The 22,814-nt window shown below is 45.6% G+C and overlaps 1 protein-coding gene across 9 annotated transcripts in view; it reads left to right on the top strand.

Annotated features, from left to right (window-relative positions):
- ELMO2 (engulfment and cell motility 2) overlaps positions 1 to 22,684 on the top strand; it is a 66,542-nt gene extending 43,858 nt beyond the window's left edge. For 6 of the 9 annotated variants that reach the window (XM_030825377.1, XM_030825379.1, XM_030825376.1 and 3 more), the window contains 16 exons: positions 1,436 to 1,535; positions 2,595 to 2,746; positions 5,380 to 5,458; positions 6,633 to 6,668; positions 8,569 to 8,619; positions 13,110 to 13,232; positions 13,526 to 13,660; positions 14,254 to 14,358; positions 14,455 to 14,563; positions 15,340 to 15,476; positions 16,917 to 17,080; positions 17,195 to 17,307; positions 17,427 to 17,534; positions 18,366 to 18,448; positions 19,892 to 19,969; positions 21,167 to 22,681. In XM_030825377.1, coding sequence (XP_030681237.1) covers positions 1,436 to 1,535; positions 2,595 to 2,746; positions 5,380 to 5,458; positions 6,633 to 6,668; positions 8,569 to 8,619; positions 13,110 to 13,232; positions 13,526 to 13,660; positions 14,254 to 14,358; positions 14,455 to 14,563; positions 15,340 to 15,476; positions 16,917 to 17,080; positions 17,195 to 17,307; positions 17,427 to 17,534; positions 18,366 to 18,448; positions 19,892 to 19,969; positions 21,167 to 21,367 — 1,774 coding nt within the window. In that variant the 3' untranslated portion in view covers positions 21,368 to 22,681. Of the gene's footprint in view, positions 1 to 1,435; positions 1,536 to 2,594; positions 2,747 to 5,379; positions 5,459 to 6,632; positions 6,669 to 8,568; positions 8,620 to 13,109; positions 13,233 to 13,525; positions 13,661 to 14,253; positions 14,359 to 14,454; positions 14,564 to 15,339; positions 15,477 to 16,916; positions 17,081 to 17,194; positions 17,308 to 17,426; positions 17,535 to 18,365; positions 18,449 to 19,891; positions 19,970 to 21,166 lie in introns of all 9 variants that reach the window. The other 3 variants (XM_012511914.2, XM_003253680.4, XM_030825380.1) reach the window with 3 other exon arrangements.
- Positions 22,685 to 22,814: the final 130 nt, after the last annotated feature.

Raw genomic sequence — 22,814 nt, forward strand, 5'->3', positions numbered from 1 at the left:
AATTCCATATTGTGGTTCTAAATCGTGTAGTCTATTTGGGCTCTCACAAATTAAATAATAGTACAAAACAGTACTGTGCCAAGTGAGCAGTGAAAATAGGGGCTAGAGAAGTCAGGACGAGAGTGGTCACTTCGTGACAGACCTGTTAATTGCTGGAAATGCTTGATCTGATGAGGGTTAGTGAGCAGATGGTCCAATATCTCCCAAGTGTCTGTCTAATCATCCCCTGCTCCTCCCTCTCCAGTCACCTCCCACCCCATACATACACACACACACACACACACACGCCTTCCTTTGTGTTTACCACAGGTTTCAACCTACCCATTCACCATCTCCCTGCCACACTTTTGCACAGGGAGGAGGAGACCAGAACTTTGTGATACCCACAAGCATCTTCATCATACCCCAGAGTTGACATGCATGTGGTGGGCAGCTGTGCCTTGTGAGCAGCGGTCAGTAAACAGGTGCTTGGAGCCTAACCTGCCAAAGAGGGAGTCAGAAATCTTCTCAGCCCGTAGATCAACTGTTGAAATTGTCAGCCAAATCGAGTAACTAATCATAGATACTTGTTTTACATATTGGATCTTCCAGCTGTACTGAAGTCCTGAAGCCTTCAGCTGCCATCAGCACTGATAGTGCTACAGTCTCCCAAGGGTGCAGGGTTAGACTGGCCTTAGTTTCACTCCCTTTAACCTGAGGATAATAATAGCTACCTTGCAGTATTATTGTGAGAAGTATTGTTAATGAGAATGTGTCTGAACATGCTTTGTAAATAGGAATATCATCTGTTAATTCTAGAGCACCGTACAGATGTATAAAGGATTAAATGTATAAGGAGAAGAGAAAAAAGAGAAAACATTTTAATCCTTATTCTCTACCAGCACTAGAATAAGAGCTTTGCATACGTCATCATCTTGCCCTCTCCACAACCCTGTGAGGTTAACGCTGTGAGACTAACTTGATTTTACAGAGGAAGAAATTGAATTTTGAAAAGATAAAATTTGCTTGGTTAGTAAGGTGGACAGGAAATGAACCCATCTCTTGCACTCTACTGCCTCTTGGCCCAAAGGTTAACATGGCACTTACGCTTCCTTAGGTTCCCCCAACAGGTGTTGGAGTTTGACAAAAGTCCAATGTCTTCTTTGGTCTTGGGAAATAGATAAGTGATTCTGTGTCCCTGGGATGAAGCATATTGGAGAAGGAAGATCTAATTACCCAGCAGCATTTTTTTTTTTTTTTTGGCAGCAATAGATACCTGGGCTGAATCTGCTCTACACTGGCTAGGTGTGCACACAGGCACTCACAGTTACAGTTGCATCGACTGATTTCCCATGGGTGTTCACATTGAAATTCATCTTTTTTGTGGCTGCCCTCACACCTGTGTTTCCCGATCTGAATCTTTGTCTATTTTGTGTGTGTGTTGCACATGTCTCAGCTACAGTGAGATGCTGGCATTCACCCTGACTGCCTTCCTAGAGCTCATGGACCATGGCATTGTCTCCTGGGACATGGTTTCAATCACCTTTATTAAGCAGGTGAGGCCTCCAACATTCTGTCTTTCTCTCCTCCCTCAGCTGCCAGTTCACAGGGCTTAAGGGGAGATACAGGCAATATCGCCATTCTGGTGAGATCAGCTTTATATTCCCTAGGGCCAGATTTTTCATCCTCAAGCTCTGGTCTTCTGTGGTTTCTGAAAGATTTGCATTTTGTTATATTCTCAGGGCCTGCACTGAGATGGAACTGGACCGTCAGAACTAAATATGATCAAAGTAGAATTAGATTGTCAGTGAGACTGGGGATAAAGCCAGCCAGTCAACCAGTACTAGCCCTGAGTCTTTTGACCGACTTCCTGAGCTCTCTCTTCTCTTTGTATATAAAAAAAAAAAAATGTGCATTTCATTTGTAAATTTGCCTTCTATTTACAAATCTGCAAGGTAGCCTGTTTGGATTTTCAGACTAAGCTCAGTGGGTAGGAGAGGGTACTTCTGGTTTTACCCTCCTTTCTTTTACACAAAGGAGCAGTGTCAATTGAGAAAACAGAACTAAAACCAATGAATAATATTCTATCTGCTATCCTAGAACTTCAGCTATCATTGGCTTAGGACATTGGGACTCCCCGACACTGGACACAAGTGAAATGACCATGTGTCAAGGATATTATAATGGGGACTGAGAAGAAGGATTAGAGTAAAAGGCTTCAAGGTCCTTTCTACCTCTCAAAGTCTAAGTGTGTTTAGGGGGAGTGTGTGTCAGGGGAGGTACATGGAGATAAAATGAGATCCTAGTATCGGTAAAATCCTCTGCTTTTTTATACCCCACTTTCTCAAACTGGAACCCTTATTTTGATAAAAAGAATTAAGCTTTTAGATTTTGAGGAAACACAAGTGGATACTATAATCTGAGATTAAGGTATCCATGCCAAGGGAATCCCTGGCACATTGGCCAGGGTAGCCGTAAACCAGATACCACTATCCACCTAGCAACAGCTGCCCAAATGTGAAGCAGAGAGAGCTTCAAGGGCTAGCATCAGATGCTAAGCTTCTATCTTTCTTGGGCCCTGAGCTTCTCAATTGATATGCCATCTCTGGGTCTAGATTGCAGGGTATGTGAGCCAGCCCATGGTGGACGTGTCAATCCTTCAGAGGTCCCTGGCCATCCTGGAGAGCATGGTCTTGAACAGCCAGAGTCTGTACCAGAAGATAGCCGAGGAAATCACCGTGGGACAGCTCATCTCACACCTCCAGGTGTGAGTAAAAGACCCTATACCTCCCTCCCTTCACTTGTCTGTCCTCTTTTCTCCTCTTATTTTAAGTCTTCCAATCCTACTCTGCTTTGCTTATATTCCAAGCTGCTGGTTGGCTTCTTCATTCATCACCTCTTCCACACTCCTGCCAGAATTTCTCCCATCATTCAGACTTGATCATGTCATGCTCCTGCCTAAAATCCTCTGTAACTCTGTCTGCACCTTAGGTTAAAAATGAAGATTTTCCCAGTCTTCCCATACCAGGGTGGTACCAGGCAAAATTAGATGCTTTCTCACATGGGCCCAGTAGTCTCTGTACCTATGATAATTGTATAAAATACTGGATTTTTATTATCTGTTGCCCATTTTGAATAAAGAGCCCCCTGGAAACAGAGACCAATCATTGTTGTATCTCCTGTTTTGATTTAAGTAGAGGCTCAATTAGTACTTGTTGAATGAATGGTCACTGAACCGACGATGCACTGTGGGTGATTTGTAAGAAATATCACACAGGTGTGAGTTTGGAATATCAGTTCAAATCCAGGCTCTTCTGCATACTAGGTCTCTGCCATCAGCAAGTAACCTAGTCTCTTCTGGCCTCAGTTTCTTCATCTCTAGAATAGGTTAATCATCTTCACCTCTCACACTGTGAGGATCAAAGGAGATTTTAAAAAGGTCCAGCATAGTGGCCAACCTGGGTTAGGTATTCAGTAAATTCAGGAGTTTCTTTCCTTTGTTTGTTTGTTAAGACTCTTATCACATCCTAAAACATTTTACCAGATACTGAGACCATATGACAAATGAACCCATTGGAGCAATGTTTTTCCCATCTCCGTTGTTTTTACTTCACTTCCAGCCAGCCTACACCATGTAAGGAAGATGGACTTTGCAAAACAGCGGTGGCACTCCTGTTGATTCTCTTCTGACTGTTGTTCACTTCTGTCTTTTTAGACATTGTCAGAATGTTGCCTGAATCCCCCACCAGTTCGAGGGGAAGTCATAGCTCCCAGATTTGGGAGTTTATAGTGGCCCTGTCTTCACTCAGCTATGCTCCCAACTTGTTTTTCCCCACTAATCCAAGTAAAAAGAAAGCACAATTATTTCTTTGCAATTCTGATTTCTCCTTGTCACTTTTAAGGAATTTTCAGCCTCAGCTTTCTTTGCTTTTCTTTTTTGAGACAGGGTCTCACTCTGCTGCCCAGGCTGGAGCACAGTGGCATGATCATAACTCACTGCACGCTCAAGCAATCCTCCCCATCTCAGCCTCCTGAGTAGCTGGAATCACAGGCACACTCCATCACACCTGGCTAGTTTTTTTTTTTTTTATTTTTGTAGAGACAGGGTCTCGCTGTGTTGTCCAGGCTGGTCTCAAACTGTTGGGCTCAAGCAGTCCTCCCACCCCAGCCTCCTGAGTAGCTGGGACTACCGGTGTGAGTCACCATGCCTGGTCTATTCTCAGCTTTCATACCCAGCAAGCCACCAAGGTTGATTAAGGTGAGAGGGACATTATAAACTTCAGATAGAGAATTCTGATTTTCCTGTAACCTCACATCTACCTCTCTGAGTTTTTTTTGTCTCTGAATTCGGAGTGGCCCCAGTTGCCTCCCTAGGGATGATAGGGGAACATGGCATTTCATAGGAGCCAATACTTTCAGCCCACAGCTGTCACCAGAATTTATATGCTTTCCTATTTGGGCTGAGGGACACTTAGTGCCTTCTGTTAGACTCCCTGGGTACCATGTGACTAACCAGGAAGCCCATCAGACCCTCTGGAAAGACAGCCACAGAATGCACCCAAGACATGGCAGGTGGAGATGCCAAGTACCAGGATTGTAAGATTCCAGAGAATGATTGTAGTTATTTTGTTTGTTCATAATAAAATAAGTTTATAGTCAAAGACTTTAAAAATACAGAAAAACCCAAGAAGTAAATTATTTGCCCATTATCTCACCTCCAGACATACTGACTGTTAAACATTAAATAGAATGTCCCTTCAGTATTTTTGTGCATATTTTTAACAAAATCGGGATCTCATTATATATACTATGTGTACCTTGATTTTTTTTAACTGAATAATACATCTTGAACATTTCTCCATGTCAAAGATTTTTCTAAAAGGGTAGTGCTAAGGCTTTTTTGCAACCTAGACACCTTTGAAAATCTGGTAACAAGTATATACTCTCACCAGTTTGGAAAAAATACCACTTAGTTAGCAAACTACATAGAATAATTTCTGTATCATTCCTGGGGTTCACAAATACTCTAAGCCCATCCCTGAATCCCAGGTTAAGAATCTTTACCTAAAACATGACTTTTAATAACTACTTAAGATTCTCATATGTATAAACAGTTGGCTAATGTGACCATTTGGATTACTTTCCATTCTTTTTTAAATAGTACTTTGATGAAGCACCTTGTCAGTAACTCTTGCATAGCTCTCTGATTACTGTCTTAGGATAAATTCCTATTAGTGAAATTGCTGGGTCAAGAGCATGCCCACTTTGAATGCTTTTGAGACTGAGCTCCAGATCATTATTTGCTTATAATCTGTGAGTGATTGTTTTAAACCATTTCTAAGCATCATCTTGCTGTTCAGTCTTCTAATCTCCCTCTGCCTTCTTTCTCCATTGACACAGGTCCAACCAGGAGATTCAGACCTACGCCATTGCACTGATTAATGCACTTTTTCTGAAGGCTCCTGAGGACAAACGACAGGTCTGTGGCTGCCTTTTCACATTTTTCATCTGGGCTCTTCTGAGAGAATTCTCACCCCATGCACTCTTTGCTGTGTGCAGAGAGCACAAATCCAGCCATTTTCCCAAGAGTTCTTCCTCCTAGCTGTCTGGTCTGGAGCCCAGCAGGGTGGCTTTGCTAAGGAAGACCCAGGGAAGAACTATGAGGGGAAACCAGCTCGGTCTTAGATGAGAGCAGGGCCCTTCAAACTTTTTCCTCTAAAGGGCCAGAGAATAAATATGTTTGACTTTATGGGCCATATGGTCTATGTGATAGCTACTCAACCTTGCCATTGTAGCCAAAAGCAGCCTCAGCCAGTAGGTAAATGAATGAGTATGGCTGTCTTCCAATAAAATCTTATTTACAAAAATAGGCAACAAGCCTAATATGGCCATAGTTTGCCAACTCCTGGGTTACAGAATCAAGAATAAGGAAGAGGAGACCCTGTGGGTACCCTGAGTCCAAGGGGTCCAATATGAATGGGACTTCGCACTAAGTTTTATGTTTAAAGGTTCTCTGATGCAGATTCTAAACATCTTCCTTCCCCAGTTCATTAACTGTGACATTATGCAGATAGCTCTGCCTGTGTGAACCTTAGTTTCCTCACCTGTCACATGGGAGCAGCAACATCTGCCTTGTTTACCTCACAAAGATGTCCGAGGAAAAACAAGATCCCTGTTTCACAAATGAGGAAACTAAGAATCAGCTGGGTGGTGGAACAAGCACTGACCTAAGAGCCGAGGGGCCTGGGACGAAGTATTCTCCCTGCTACTGCCTGGGCAAGTGTTTGTAACCTCTTTGGGTCTCAGTTTCTCTTTCTGTAAAATGAAAGAGCCAGTTTAAATGATCTCTGACAGCCCTTCCAATACTAACATTCTAGATTTCTCCGAGAAAAGCCCAAGTGGTGTTAAAAGTAAGACATTTTAGTTCTCTGACAATCTCATGGGCTCAGTAAGATGAAATTCAAGTGGGATCATGTATGTACCCAGCTGTTGGTAGATTTTAGAGGGAAGACCAGAAGCATCTGTGGCTCTGTCTGTCCTTGTCTTTCTTGGATGGCTTGGCTCTGTTAATCTGCCTTCCCGGTCCTTGTTTGAATGTAAGCTGAAAGCTCATTCCATCTGCTTCTCTCTGTGCTTTTGCTTTCTGCCGGCAGGACAAGCACCTTAATCCTCTAGACCTGCCTGTCACTGTAAGTAGCACTGCCATGTGGAAAGGGCCCCGGCTTTTGCAGGTGGGGAAGTCAAAGCTAGGCAAGAATCTCATGGTCTGATCTAGATGTTCAGGGCATGCCAAGACCCAGGGAAGGGTTGTGTGCTATGAATCTCCTTTGTCAGGACACTTAGGGAAGTACTGCAGATTAGAGTCACAGAAAGAATTAAGGGGGTACCTGCCCCAGGGAGTGTGGCCCCAGCCTTCCTTTGTAACTTGCCTTTGCATGGGTCTGTGGTTCAAAGGGAAGACCAGACTCAGAAACAGCTTGTGACTTTGATCTAGACAATACCATGGATGCGTCACTTCTTACTTGCTTTAGCGGAAGAGAAAAGGTATCCATGCTCTTTTTGGACTCTTACTAGACCGTAGGGATCTGAAAAGGTTTAGACAATCGACAAAAGGGAATTTGGATGCTCAAATTTCTTCGTTATAGGGAGCTTTAGAGAGGTCAGCTTTGTGAGGAGATGAAAGGGGATAAGTGCCTCCCCCTGACACCACAGAGAAGCTTTTGGTCTAAGACCTTTATATTCTAGCTGCAGACCACTGTCAATTACCCACTTTATGAGTTGTCCACAGCAAGATTTAATCTCAGTCGACCTCCTATAGTTACCAAAGAAGTTTCTAGGCCACTGTCCTCCTCTGCTAGCCAGTATGTATTCAGAGAATGCAAAGTAAAATGTAATGTTCCTGGCAGCATCAGCCATTTGGAATATGGCTAGAAATCCAGAAGTGTGAGAGAGGGGCCTTTCAGCTCTGAGAAAAATGACACAGAGCTCACAGATACTACTCCATAGGAGAGGTGTGACAGCTCCGTCAGGCCCACTGATTTAGGATTCTCTATAAAATTAAATGAAGGCAGCAGTTTAGAAAATGAAGTCATGGTAATTAACATCAGTAAGAAGTGATGGTCGGCATTGGAAGGAGGAGACAAGAATTATGAAAAGCTGTCAGAAAAATTAAAGGCATTGTAATCTGGGACCATTTTGTTTATGGGAAAATAGCTTCACATCTCAATAGCTCCTCAGGGTATCACAGTGTCACAACACAGAATAATCACTGATGTTCTTTTTGATGAAGCGGACTTCTTAGCAGTGATTAAATTATCACTGTAGTCACTTCAGAAATAAAGAAATGTATATATCTTTAAAAGATTTGCATAAGAATAGTCAAAATAATGGTTCTGAGAGAACCCTTAAAGCTTTGCTCCTTGGAACATTCATTTATGTAGGATACTTGATTTCCTGGGTGGGCTAAATAAATAAAGCATAACTATCAAAGTTGGGATCAAATATTATAAAAAAGGTGAGCCTGTTATAAAAAATTACCCAAAACACCGGACCCCTTGTTCTCTAAGCCAGTTAGAACGGAATCCTAGACTACTTACTGTTGTAGAGTGTCCAGACCCCAGCCGTCTGCTGTAGGGTGGGAGGGGGTTGCTGGACCAAAGCCCTTCCTTGTTTGGAGTCAGTGCTTCACTAGAGTTCCTTCTAGCCTTAGCAGTGGGGTCTATCTGGCACGATGCATGTGGCTTGGAAACCATCACACTGCTCTGTGTCCACGTGCAATGTCCTTGTGACACAAGTGTCTCATCTTCAAGCAGTCCTCATCTCTCTTTGAAGACAGTGGAGTTGATTGTGCCATTAGGAAGGGAAATCCTATTTGAATTAATTTGCACTCACAAAAATAGGGAATGTTTCAGAGTGTAAAATACATTTGATGGTCAGTGGATTTTCGTTCATTCACCCACTTTTCATTTGGGAGGAAAAAAATTTAAGAAAGCAAAAAAGGCCCAGAATTTTGACATCACCTTCCTCTTGATAGTAGTCACAGGTGTGTGCCTGCCACCCTGCCTTATATTTGCTTATTTTCCTCCATAGGATATGGCCAATGCATTTGCACAGAAGCATCTCCGGTCTATAATCCTGAATGTGAGTTCCTGGAACACGCTGTATTTTGTTACTATTTTGTTACTATTAACAGCAATTATTACTGTTATTGTTATTATATTATTATTGAAATTATTAATGAGTGAGGAGGACACACAGAGGAACCTTATCAATAGGTAAATACCTCTCGAACTGAAGAGCTTTTTCCCGTGATCCTCTGTGAGCAGAGTTGCCTCTAAGCAGCCATGTCACCAGCAATTGCAGTGCCTCCAGGGAGGGACCAAGGCCAGCTCTACTGTTTGTTGCCCTGCAACTCCAGAATTTTTATCCAGAGGGAATATGTTAAAATAGGCACAAAGGGGAACAATAACTCATCCAGCTGACACTGATTAAAAATCTGAATTGTGTAGGGCACTGACAGAACTAAGTAAGCAAGTGTATTTGCTCTCAAAGACCTTCTGGCCCGGTAGGAAAGACTAGTGATCATAGTGGGGTGTGATCCGGGTTTGTGGTCTAGGAAAGGATGGAGGAGGAGCAGTGATTTCTGCCTTGAAGAAGAGTGTTTCTGGAAACCTTTAGAGGAATGTCTTCAGGTGAGCCTTGGAGGATGAGTAGGCAGACCAGGAATAACAGGAATTTCAGTCAGGGTAGCCAGAACCCAGAAGGAGTGTGTGATTAGGCACAGAGCAAGGAGCAAGTAGGTGAGGAGGCTAGAGAAGTAGCAAGGACCAGATCAGGAAAGGTTAGTCTCATTCCTAAGGACAGCTGAGGGCATTTAATTAAGCTTGTGAAGTAACCAGATTTGCATTTTAGAAAGAGCACATGAAAGACATGTGTTTGCTAAGGGGTGCCTGAGGGAGGAGAGCAGAGCAGGAGTTGGCAGGGGGATCTGGAAAGAGGTATAAATCCCTGTTACCACCTGTGGGGTGGAGTAGGGCTGATGTTGGGAGGTGGGGCCAGTGGGAGTGGAGGAGGAGAGCCAAGGATCTGAATTAAAAGGAGGCAACTTTGGCTGGAGGCGGTGGCTCACACCTGTAATCCCAGCACTTTGGGGCTCACACCTGTAATCCCAGCACTTTGGGAGGCTGAGGCGGGCAGATTGCCTGAGGTCAGGAGTTCGAGACCAGCCTGACCAACATGGTGAAACCTCATCTCTACTAAAAATACAAAAATTAGCCGGGCGTGGTGATAGGCGCCTGTAATTCCAGCTACTCAGGAGGCTGAGGCAGGAGAATTGCTTGAAACCCGGGAGGCGGAGGTTGCAGTGAGCCGAGACTGGGCCATTGCACTCTAGCCTGGGCAACAAGAGCGAAACTCCATCTCAACAAAAGAGGAAGTAACTTTATCAACTGTCAGAAACAAGGGAAACCTGGGAGACCACAGTGAAGGGAATAAAATGAAAAATTAGAAGTCAAGTTTAAGACTTAAGCTAAACGTGGACTTTGGAGTCTGCCATTTTCCAATCTTTGATCTTGAGCATTTCACATAACTTCTCTGGACTTCAGTTTGCTCATCTGGATATGAGGACTAAGTGAGCTAATGTACATACCATGCTTAGCAGGGTGTCTGGCACTCAGACTTTGCTCGTATTGGCAGAACAGGATGCAGAGGTGACAGGATTGAAGAAGTAAGCTCTGAGCACTTGTGAAGCTGAGCAGTCAGCTGCTCTAAACATGCAGAGTCTGCCAGACTTCACCTTGCAGAACCAGCTTCTCCCTGCTGGCTGCTTCCCTGGTCACACTCAGCTACCAGCCTGGCAGGAGGGGCCCCAAGCCCACAAGTGACAGGAGTACACAGGTTCCCACACATTCCTACCTACACTCCTGAGCAGCTGTCCTGGTCACCCTCTTCTGCATGTGTGGGGATGAGTGCGCCCTTCTGAGGGAAATTTAATTATGTTTGAGACTTACTATTTAATCGGGTTAGAAGTTCAACTCATTTCTGGACAAACCTTGTGAACAAGTAAAGATTTCACTATAGAAGGCAGTTTAGCATCAGGACTCAGGACTTAAGTGGCCTGGCAGGAAATGGCTAATGCATGGTCACTGAAGTCCAGGGATTTCACTGAGTCAAGCCAGAGAACTAAGACCCTGAGATACTTGACAGTCAAGTGAGACTTCAAGTAAAACCTCAAACTGTCACTCATCAGACTGGAGCTGTACTTCTTTAAGCCATTGAGGCTAGGATAATTAATTACCTTCCTGCCCTAATGTTTCTTAAGTTGGAGAAAGAGAATTAAAGAGAATGAAAATCAGAATCACATTAACTTCCACCTCTATTAAAAGCTGTTTTATAAATTAGGGAGAAGAGTGAGGAGAGAGGAATAGGATAGATAGGAAGGTAGAGAGAGGGAACAGTAGAGAAGAAAAGCCTCAGAGTGTGAGGCAAAGGAAGAGATGTGGAGGGGAAAAGAAGTGGCGATGGCAGGGAAGAGCCCCTGGCCATGAGAGAGACTGGGGGGAGTGGGAAGGAAGGGAAGTTATGGGGCAGGGGGCACAGAGCAGAGAACGAGAGATTAAGGCTAGAGAGATGAAAGAAACAGTGAGACTGAGCTAAGAAGAGCGATCTCGCGCTTAAGAGACAGAGGGCGTGCCTGTGACTACAGGACTGGACATGATCACCGATTCAGAGGGAGGGAGGGATGCAGGCAGAGGCCTAGCTCCAGCATGTTAGCATGTGCTATGGAAGTGCTGTCCACAATGGTGGCCACTAGTCATGTGTGGTACTTTAAATAAGTCTGTTGTGGCTAAGGACCTAATTTGTAATTTTAATTTCATTTTAAATTTAAATATCCATATGTGGCTCGTGGCTGCTGTATTAGTGTAGATCTAGGGAAACAGCTAGAAAAAGGAGAGAGCACTGGAGTCACAGTAGGGGAAGAGGTCTAGAGCAGGACCGTCCAGTGGACATAGAACCCAAACCGTGCACATGATTTTAAACATTTTAGTCATAGCATGAAAAAGGAATAGGGACATTAAATTCAGTAATATATTTTATTCAACCCATGATATCCAAAACGTTACCATTTCAACAAGTAATAAATATGAAATATTATTAATAAGACATTTTACATTTTCTTTTTTCCTACTAAGGCTTCAAGATCCGGTATGCATTTATACTCACAGCACCTCTCAGTTTGGCCTAACAACATTTCATGGGCCTGGGGGCTACCAGACTGGACCTCACAGGTCTAAAGAGATTGATCTAGAGTCAGAGCAAACTCTAGGGAGAGCTGATCCAAAGTTAGAAGGAGCTTTAAAAAGATACTGAGTCAGATACCTCTCTAAAGTCAGAGCGCTCTAGAGCATTGCTATTCAGTAGAACTCTGTTAATGGAAGTGTTCCGTATCTGCATTGCTGTAGCCGCTAGCCACGGTGACTACTAAGCACTTAAAATGTGGCTGGTGCAACTAAGGAACCAAATTTTCAACTTAAATTTGTTTTAACTGATTTAAATGCAAATAGCCGCATATGGCTAGTGGCTGCTATAATGAACAGCACAGCCCTAGAGACAGAGCTACTGAGTAGGGAAATTGAAGGACATAGTGGTAGCACATGTGGAAATGGAGGAGAGTCATTTGGACAAGAAAGAACCAAGAGGGACAGGATTCATAATGGTGGGTGAGACAGGGGGAGTGAGAAATACAAGGGAGCAAGAAGGGAAGCAGGATATTGTGGGAGTGAGAATAGGATGGTGAGAGACAGGAATGTAATCAAGGGTTGATCAGCCAGGACAGACAGAGGGAGACATAGCATGCAAGAGAAAGACAGAGACAGAACATGAGACAGGACCAGGGGACCTAAAGTGGGGGGTGGGCATCAGAGGGACAAAGGAGGAGGTGATGAACCGACAGCGGAATGTGGGCGCATAGAGACAGTGGGGAGGGAGAGTCAGGAGGGAGAGGGACATGGTGTGGGCGGTACAGGGAGCAGGGACAGACTGATAGGAGAGAGGAAAGGACAAGTGAGAGGAAGGAAGGAAGGAGAGGGCCGTGGGAGGGAGCTGGTGGGAGAGTGAACTGTTCCTCCTTTGTGTTGCTATCTCAGTAGTATCATTGAAAGAAAATGGCCTTTCCCAAAGCCTCTCTGCTGGGTGAAGCCATCCAAAACATTTTATTCTTCTAAGGGAAAAACAACTCTGCCTCCATGCACACCATCTATTGTTCTGCATTTAGCAGGCCTGTGAAGTGCCTGACTGGAAGAAGGTCCAGCCCCCAATGTTCTGTATCATAGCCTTGATGGAGTAGCCTCCCCCATTTCTGGTGTGGTTGGGTATAGCCCCTGCCTTCACTCTGCTTCCCCTGCCCAGGGGAATGCAGAGGAAGGGATGGCGCCTTTCAGGCCTACAGTGAGTCATCTCTGCCTGAACCAAGCCCATTCACGCTCCATCGCCTTCTAGAATATGAAGTTCTCATGTGTGGGAGGAAAGCTCTGTTCCCTTCCCAGCATACATTCCTTTTCCTTAGCATGGATGTGGCCCTTCATTAAAAGAGATCAGTTCAGTCCCCTGCTCCCTGCCTGTGCTTTTTCTAGCATGTGATCCGAGGGAACCGCCCCATCAAAACTGAGATGGCCCATCAGCTGTATGTCCTTCAAGTCCTAACCTTTAACCTTCTGGAAGAAAGGATGATGACCAAGATGGACCCCAATGACCAGGTAGGTGCTAAGTGGGGCAGCTGTTTTCTCATGGCTGTGGTGCGGTCCAGCCTTAGTCTATGTGCCAGGCACTGTGCCTGGTCTTTGTCTGCAAAAGTAGTTTGCATCTGCCCTAGAAAATCTAGCATGATCTGCACCATGAACCAAGTCCATTTCCGTCCTGCTGTGGTAGAGGTGATGCCTCCTAAGGGATTGATTGGGGCCAGAGTTTGGCCCAGAAAAGCCTGACCCACTGTTTCTTTTCCTTGCTCCCTTGGTTAGCCGATTCACCTGCTGTCTGTTTCACCTCGCAGGCTCAAAGAGACATCATATTTGAACTGAGGAGGATTGCATTTGACGCAGAGTCTGATCCTAGCAATGCCCCTGGGAGTGGGACCGAAAAACGCAAAGCCATGTACACAAAGGACTACAAAATGCTGGGATTTACCGTAAGTACCTCAGAGCATAGACGGTGATAGGCCCTCTCCCCTGATGGGAAGTCAATGGTCCCACCCAGACAGCCCTGACAACCAACCCCATGGTGGCCCTGGAATAGATGACAGTTAGGAAGCTGGTGGAGCTTTAATGCTTGCTTTGCTTTGTTGATGGTGAGTCTGTGACTTTATGTGCAAAGTTTGGCCCTGTGAAACAAATCCATCTGTAGGGGGGTTGTGGTCAGCTAGAGTGGGTAGAGAGGGGACCTGTCCTCTTACCCAAACTGCTAGGTTCTTTGCAAAGCTAGTGTGAATATTTTGTGATAGAGTAGGGCTTGAGGATGGGGTTAACTGTAAGAAGTATTTCTTGCATACCTACTCAGTGTGCAGCAGCATGCGAAGTAGGTTCTGGGATGCATGGTGAGGCAGCCACCGTCCAGCACTCAAGAGCTCACAGTTCAGTGGTGGTGATGGGTGTGAAAAGAGCTAGGACAGAGGTGGGTGCTGAGTGGTAGCAGCATCAAGAGGAGAAGTGAGAGGGCATCCCCTCAGGTCCCTGCACACAGGAAGACTGCCGCATCTCAAATTGGGTGTCTTTATTTCTCTAGAACCACATCAATCCGGCCATGGACTTTACCCAGACTCCTCCTGGAATGCTGGCCTTAGACAACATGCTGTACTTGGCTAAAGTCCACCAGGACACCTACATCCGGGTAAAGGCAGGGGAGCTGGCCTTCTCAGTCCTGGTGCCACATCTCCTGCCTTCCTCCTTCATCTCCCTAATCCTCCCTTTCTCTTCCCCCCCACAGATTGTCTTGGAGAACAGTAGCCGGGAAGACAAACATGAATGCCCCTTTGGCCGCAGTGCCATTGAGCTCACCAAAATGCTCTGTGAAATCCTGCAGGTTGGGGAACTACGTAAGTCTCTGCAGCTCCCTCTTCTTCAGCCATTCCTTGTCATCAAGAGCTCAATGAGATTCGAAATTACAAACAGTTACATGTCACTGGGGCCGGGCGTGGTGGTTCACACCTGTAATCTCAGCACTTTGGGAGACTGAGGCAGGAGGATCACTTGAGCCCAGGAGTCCAAAACCAGCCTGGGCAACATAGGGAGACCCCATCTCTACAACAACAACAACAAAAAAAATCAAAAAATTAGCCAGTTGGTAGTGCATGCCTCTGGTGCCAACTACTCAGGAAGCTGACGCAGGAGGATCACTGTGTCAGGAGGTCAAGGCTATAGTGAGCATAGTCGTGCCACTGCATTCCAGCCTGGACGACAGAGTGAGACTCTTATCTTAAAAAAAAAAAAAAAAGATGTCAGTGGGACTAGACAACCTTAGGTGGGTTTTTAATTTTTTTTGTTTTAAATCACTGCATCAGCTGATTATTCCATCTTATCCTTATTTATGGGAATCATGGTTGTTGCTTTGTTTGAACTGGCAATTTGCATCATATTCCAAAGCTACCCCATGCCTCTGGCTGAGTCTGTAACAGGGTAGAGGGAGGGCAAGAAAATGCACTCTGGAGAAGAAAGCTAAGGAAGTAAGGAACGCCCATCCCACACTCCCTGTTAACTGCGCTTCTTGGTCTGCTGTTGTTCCTCGAGACTTTGGTGCAAAGTTTCCAGACATGAGCTCCCAGGCCCTTGTGGACAGAGGCTTCATCTTCTCCCTGTTTTTTCACTTCCACAGCAAATGAAGGACGCAATGACTACCACCCGATGTTCTTTACCCATGACCGAGCCTTTGAAGAGCTCTTTGGAATCTGCATCCAGCTGTTGAACAAGACCTGGAAGGAGATGAGGGCAACAGCAGAGGACTTCAACAAGGTCAGTGTCTCCGGGCTGCTCTGAGGCCCACGGGAGGAGACCATCACACGACAGCCTCTGACAGCTGGCTGGCACCTGGAGAATCCCTGAGCTGGAAAAGCAGCTTGGTCTGCAGAGCTGAGTCACAAGACCGAGGCATTGGGGAGCCTCAGCCCCATCTGGTTGTTGCTCCCTCTGTAACCTTGAGCTTGTCTTCCACTTGGTGCCGTAGGCCCTCATTTGTCCATTGAAGTTAGCACCTGTCCCTCCCGTCCTCCAGAGAGGTCAGGAGGATAAGCATAGAAGACTCACTGTGGTTTATTGAGTGCTTACTGTACAGGTAGTGCTGTAGTTTTGTGAACTGGGAATGTTAGGAGAGAGAAGAGTGGACTGGCATGATGTGCACACCCTGCGTACTTAATCGATAGTTATCCCTTGGTGCTTTCAGTCCCCACTCTATGCAGAGCACTGTTGTACCAGGCCCTCAAAAGCTGATCATCGAGGGGTCGAGTGTTTTGAAGTTGATCATCTCATCATAAAAAATTTGGAAAGTATAAAGAATAAAAAGTTACCTATATTTACACCATCCAGTGACAAACATTTTTGTTTTCCTCTAGTCTTTTTTTTCCCTACAGGTTTTTCCTTCATAAGCAAGATCATACTGCACATGCAGTGTGGTATCCTGTTGTTTTCTTTAACAGTTGTTTTAAGGGGACCAATCCATTTTTTTAAAACACCACAGCATGCCAGGCACTGTGCTTGCCTTTCATGTGGTGTTTCATATTCTTTCTTTTTTTTTGAGACGGAGTTTCACTCTTGTCACCCAGGCTGGAGTGCGGTGGCACTGTCTCGGCTCACTGCAACCTCCACCTCCGAGGTTGAAGTGATCCTTCTGCTTCAGCCTCCCGAGTAGCTGGGACTACAGGCGTGAGCCACCAGTACCTGGCTAATTTTTGTATTTTTAGTAGAGACGGGGTTTCACCATGTTGGCCAGGCTGGTCTCAAACTCCTGACCTCAGGTGATCCGCCTGTCTCGGCCTCCCAAAGCATGAGCTACTGCAACCGGCTGGTATCTCATATTCTTTATGGCAACACCTATCAGGAGATGTGTCTTCCCTTCTCTCGGTTTAGAGATGAGTAGATGCACACCTAAGGATGTTAAGTGACTTGCTGAAGGGACAGAGTCAAGATGTGAACCCATTTCTTTCTGACTACAAAAATCCATGCTCATTTCCCCACACCATTGACCAATTGAAATATATGGGAAATAAAGCGTCTATCAGTGTCAGTCATGTGACCCGAATCACCATCTAAGAAGGTATACCTTACTCACCCAGCAGATGTCTGTAGTGCCTGCTCTGCTCAAGATCCTGAGGCAGGAAGGAGCCTTGGTGCTCCATAATAGGCCTGTCCATTTCTCAAGAGTAGTGGTGTGAGTTGGCTGGGTTCTTCTCCTCTTAGGTTATGCAAGTCGTCCGAGAGCAAATCACTCGAGCTTTGCCCTCCAAACCCAACTCTTTGGATCAGTTCAAGAGCAAACTGCGTAGCCTGAGTTACTCTGAGATTCTACGACTGCGCCAGTCTGAGAGGATGAGTCAGGATGACTTCCAGTCCCCGCCAATTGTGTAAGTTCCATCTCAGGGGAGGCTGGCGGGGGAGGTGGCTGCCAGCTCTGCTTTCCTTCCAGAGCTCCACTGTCCCCATGCCCTTCCGCTCACTCCAGTGTGTGTCCGCCCCAGGGAGCTGAGGGAGAAGATCCAGCCCGAGATCCTTGAGCTGATCAAGCAGCAGCGCCTAAACCGGCTCTGTGAGGGCAGCAGCTTCCGAAAGATTGGGAACCGCCGAAGGCAAGGTGAGAGGAGACGGGGCAATCCTTGGTGCCGAGAAGAGCCTGCCTGGATGGCCCCTTTTGTGCCCAGGCCTTTCCCAGTACTGTCATTGCTCACCTGTTTGGCTTCCCTTGTGTTCCAGAACGGTTCTGGTACTGCCGGTTGGCACTGAACCACAAGGTCCTTCACTATGGTGACTTGGATGACAACCCACAAGGGGAGGTGACATTCGAATCCCTGCAGGAGAAAAGTAGGTTCATTTCTCTGTTGATGTGTCATGGTCGCTGGACTTGTCAGGAGACAGGAGTTCTAGTCCAGCTATTTCTAGCTGATCATCTGGGCTTGTACCTGTTACCTCTCTGGACCTGTTTCCTTGTCTGTCAGCAATTTCCTCTACCTGGCCTACTCAGTGGGGTGGTTGGGAGAAATAATGAGTTCACAGGTGTGAATGTGTTGTATAGATTGTAAAGGGTGGTAACATGACTAAGTCGAAAGGCAGTAGTTAAGAGGAGAAGCTGTGAAGCCACACTGCCCACATTCAAATCCTGGCTTTGCTCCTAATTAACCTGAATTCTAATTAATTGCAAGTTAGTTCTCCCCTCTGCCTTGGTTTCTTCTCCTGTAAAGTGGGAATAATAGCCACACTTTCTTCCTAAGAGGATTGCATGAGTGATGTATGCAAAGCACTTGGAAGAGTGGTTGGCAGGTAGTCAGCATAACTGTCAGCAGCTGCCACTGCTGTTGGCGATGATGGCATCATCATTGCCATTATTGTGAAGGGGAAGGGAAGCTAGTCACCAAGGTCCCGTTCCTTGGGGATGTAAATCCAAGAGCACTGAAGTGACCCTCAGTTAGCTTTGACACAGCCTCACTGGGCCGTGGTCTACAGGAGTGACCAAGAAGGAGGGAACAGTACAAGGCCACCCTCCCCACCACCCTCACTGAGCTCATACAGCAGCCCTTGGAGTTTGGGGCTGAGGCTTCCTATGCATCTGCCCCAGTACCTCCCTTCCAGCACTGATGTAGGCATTGACCAGCTTGCAGCGTGAACTTCCAGAGACTAATTCCCATCATTTATCAGTTCCTGTTGCAGACATTAAGGCCATTGTCACTGGGAAAGATTGTCCCCACATGAAAGAGAAAAGTGCTCTGAAACAGAACAAGGTGAGTAGAGAGGCCAGTTTGAGTAGCTGGCCTAGTGATACTTGGAGAGTGCCATTGGTGTTGGTTTTTTCCAGGTGCATTCTTGGCATCTTCCCCTCTCTATTCCTGAATGTTTTATTAAGAATTTTGAGCATACACAAAAATAGATGGAACCTCTGTATACGCATCACCCAGACTCAGCAACCATGGCAGTTCTGCCCATCCACTTGTTTCTCTCCTTTATCGCTTTGAAGAAAGTCCCAAGTATCACACTGTTTCATCTGTAAATATTTAGTGTACATCATATAGTATATAACATTGCCACCAGTCCATTAGCACACATAACAGGAAATGAAAGTAGTTATTTCAGATCAAATATTCCACTGATGTTGACTTTCTACCGATTGTCTTATAAATGTCATAATTTCTCTACAGATATATAAATGTTTATATAGATACACACACACACACACACACACACGCCCATCTTGTCTAAACCAGAGTCTAAGACTGGTCTTTTAAGTTTCTTAATTCATAAGTTCCCCCACCCCCTGTCCCCCACCATCTTTTCCTTTGCACTTTATTAGTTGAAGAACCAGATTGCTTGTTTGGTAGTTTCCTAGCATCTGAATTTGGCTGATTGTTTCCCCATGGTACAGTTTAACTTGTTCCTCTGTCCCAGATCTGTAAATTGGCAGAGGGATCTAGAGGTTTGATCCAGTTCAGGTATAACTTTTTTTCTGGCCAGTGTCATCAGTGGTATTATGTTCTACCAAGAGGCACATAATGTCTGGTGGTCTCTCCTTTTGTGATGTTAGCAGACTGTTGAAGCCCAGTGCCTCATTCCATTAGTCAACTAAGGTTTGCAAACTCATGATATTTTGATGCAGTCATTGCTTTTCATTTATGAGCTGAACCACGCAACTTTCCCTTATCTACTATTGGTTTCCCAGTGGTACAGTTTATATAGGAAACAAGAATAAATGCTGATTCTTCTTTTATGTACTTATTTTCAAAATAATGAGTTAGTTCCTTGGTATCATGCAACAGTGACCAATTTTCTATGTGTGTGTTTTGTTTTGTTTTTTAATTGTTAAGACATTCCTGTGTCAAATACAGCATGATAGAAGTTGTTCGTCATCTTGGTAATATAAAAACTTTTAGGATAACTTACAGTCATGGATCGTGACCTTCCAGGGTTCTGAGTGTTGAAAATGACTTTTTTCCAATCTTAAAAATATCACAACATCTTTGATGTGACTTGGGCAGGGAGTGGGTAAGTTAAGGTTGATTTATGCTGGGCCTCATCTCCAGCCACGCTTGTGGCTGCCTAGGAGCATTGATGACATTCATCTGAATCAGCATGTTTGGTGATGATGCCGAGTCACTAGGACTTTGGCCAAGATCTTGATGTGCAGACCCCAGGCTGTTCCATCGCTCTAATTTAAATCCTTTCTCCTTCAGGAGGTGTTGGAATTGGCCTTCTCCATCCTGTATGACCCTGATGAGACCTTAAACTTCATCGCACCTAATAAATATGAGGTGAGCCGTGTGGCGCTGCCTTGGACAACAGAGCCATTTCTGTAACTCTTCAGTTGGTGGCAGGAATGAGCAGAACAGGAAGGTCCCCTGTAGTGGGTGGCTGCAGTGTATCATGAAGGCTGTAGAATGCCAAGGATCTGTCACACTCTGGATTGTTTATCTGTGAGCTGAGCTCTCCACATTACTCTTCAGCAGCAGCCATAGGTTGTCATTACAAAGATAAGGTCAACTAGGAATGACTCAATTACCTGGGACTGGGAAAATTCTCCCCTTTTCAGTCTCTCTGTGGTCAACTACCCAAGAGAACTTGACAGATCCTTCCTCCTAGGGGTTCCTGGTCACATGTTGTAGTGGATCCAGTGTGGACTTTGAAGCCAGATGGAACTGGTCCTTCTGACAAGGGCCCTGTAGTTCCATCTGCAGCACTGGAAGATATTAGATATTAAATGAGTGATTGCATTTGAGACCCTCTGTGCCTGGTGAGCTCTGAGAGCCATCACTGGGAACTAGAGGTGGGGCTTCTGGAAGAGGAGACACTTGGGCAGGGCCTGAGCTGCTGCTAGTGGAATCTTGTTGAGACAAAATGAAGAACAAGCAAGTGGGGAGCCAGGGGAACCAGGTGAGCAACGGCGTGGAAAAAGGAAAATGGCAGCAGAGGAAGCAGGAAGAGTTAGGGAGCGGTGGGATCAGAAGGCTTCCTGGTTACCCCCTCTTAGCATGAGACCCACCAGTTCCATTTCTTTAGTATTTACTCTTTAATATGTATTGACTGGATTATTTTTAATTTACTTTTTTTTGGGGGGGAGACAAAATTGAGATCCCACAATGACTCCTGTTTGTGTCTTCTTTTCACCTAATACGTATTTCCCTTCTCTCGCTTCTGATTTTGGGGTAACTTCAGGTAGATGATGCCCCAGTACTCAGATCTCATTTTGCTGTATTTATTCATTGCATTTTTAGGTTCTATTTCATATTATTGTAAGGAGTTGTAATATAAAACCCCTTATAAAAACCAGATCTCTTGAGAACGTGAAGGATCACCTCCTAATTTATCTTTGCTATCATTCCAAATCAATTTTGCCTATACTGATTAGTTCCAAAAGGAACTGTTGTGAGCCCCATCAGAAAAGAGACCTTGGCAGGATCTCCTGCTGACCAAGCGTCATGATGTGACATTTTGCAACTTGCTCCCCACAGTACTGCATCTGGATTGATGGCCTCAGTGCCCTTCTGGGGAAGGACATGTCCAGCGAGCTGACCAAGAGTGACCTGGACACCCTGCTGAGCATGGAGATGAAGCTGCGGCTCCTGGACCTGGAGAACATCCAGATTCCCGAAGCCCCACCCCCCATCCCCAAGGAGCCCAGCAGCTATGACTTTGTCTATCACTATGGCTGAGCCTGGAGCCAGAAACGATGGTACCCAGGAGAAGGGATTTTGGGCCCAGGAGAAACACTTACAGTCTGGTGCCTTGTCTTTTGCTTGTACAGAATCTGTAGTGATTTTGGTGGCCAGTAAATGCCAGCCATTTCTCAAACCCACCTCAGACCACCCAGAGTTTCCTCTTGGTCCCTGTCTACTAAGAGTTATGAAGGCAGGGTGCTCTGCCCGCTTCATCACCATGAAGCCTGGGATTGGGCCACGAGGAACAAACAGTAGATGCCCTTGCCTTCCAGTCCAAGAAACTGCTTCTTGAAATGGATTTAACAACAGCCACTCACCGTTTCCTCCTGAGCCTGCTCTCTGATCAGCTGGATCCCCACGTGAGCACGAGCTGGCCCAGTAAAGACTGCCTGCAGAGGACAGGTGTGCTGGGCGTGTTGAGAGCCTTGGAGTGACTACCTGTATCTCAGGATCTGAGTACAAGCCTGAGGCCTTTGCTTTTGTCTTTTTTGATGAGGGCTCACTCCAGCTTCATATGGTGCCAAGATGTTGCTGCTTCTGAAGTTGGCTCTAACATCTCTGGTCTTTAGAGCCACCAGATCTCTCTGGCCCATACAGATATCAGAGCAGACAGAAATTTCTCCCTGCAAGCGCTCAGTCTCATCCTGGCAAGTCAAAGACCTCCTGGCCAAATCCTGCCCTCTTAAGTCTCCAGGAACGCTGCAGGGAAAACCCAGCTGAGGCCTGGGCCTAGACTATGGTGACGTCACTAGATTCTACCCCTCTCCCCCCTACCCCCCACCATTAATACCTTTTCCTTCCTCAGAGAGAAATCTCCCCTAACCTGAATTGCAGCCCCTTCCAGTTTGCTTTCCTTTGGCCTTCCAGACCCCAGGAAGTTTGCCTTCCCTTCCTAGCGCTATGGTTTCTGCCACTGGCCATGATTTCAGGGAGCTGGCTGAGGCCGGCTGAGGCCACACCTGTGCCAGTGGGGCTTCCCTGGTGCTGCAGCACTTGTAAACCACACACAGCCTCTCTCCCTGGACATATGTTAGCACATTGGCATTTGGTATTGGTGGCCTGGCATGGTAGGTACTACCCAATGAAGAGTGTACTATATATTTTCATTACTATAGGCCATACTTATACAGACGTGTATATATATTTATATAAGATCTACCTATCTTAGGATGGAACCTTGGGGAAAAATGAAATTGAGGGGAAGTAAAAAGTATGTAACACTTCCAGATGTGAGCCAAGATTGTAACCAGAGAGCAGCTAGGAGCTTCCTGTCAGTAACCATGTTTTCAATAAATACTCTTTCATGTACAACCTGTGGTTCCTATTAACAGCTGTTTGTCTGTACTTGCCCTCTGCCCAATGGTGAAGATTTCACCTTGACAAGACTTGATCTCAGTGTGTCTGGGAGACTCTGGAGAGCTCCAGCTGGAGCCCTTAGTCA

Source organism: Nomascus leucogenys, chromosome 13 (assembly GCF_006542625.1).
Source record: "Nomascus leucogenys isolate Asia chromosome 13, Asia_NLE_v1, whole genome shotgun sequence".
In the NCBI taxonomy this organism is placed as follows: domain Eukaryota; kingdom Metazoa; phylum Chordata; class Mammalia; order Primates; family Hylobatidae; genus Nomascus; species Nomascus leucogenys.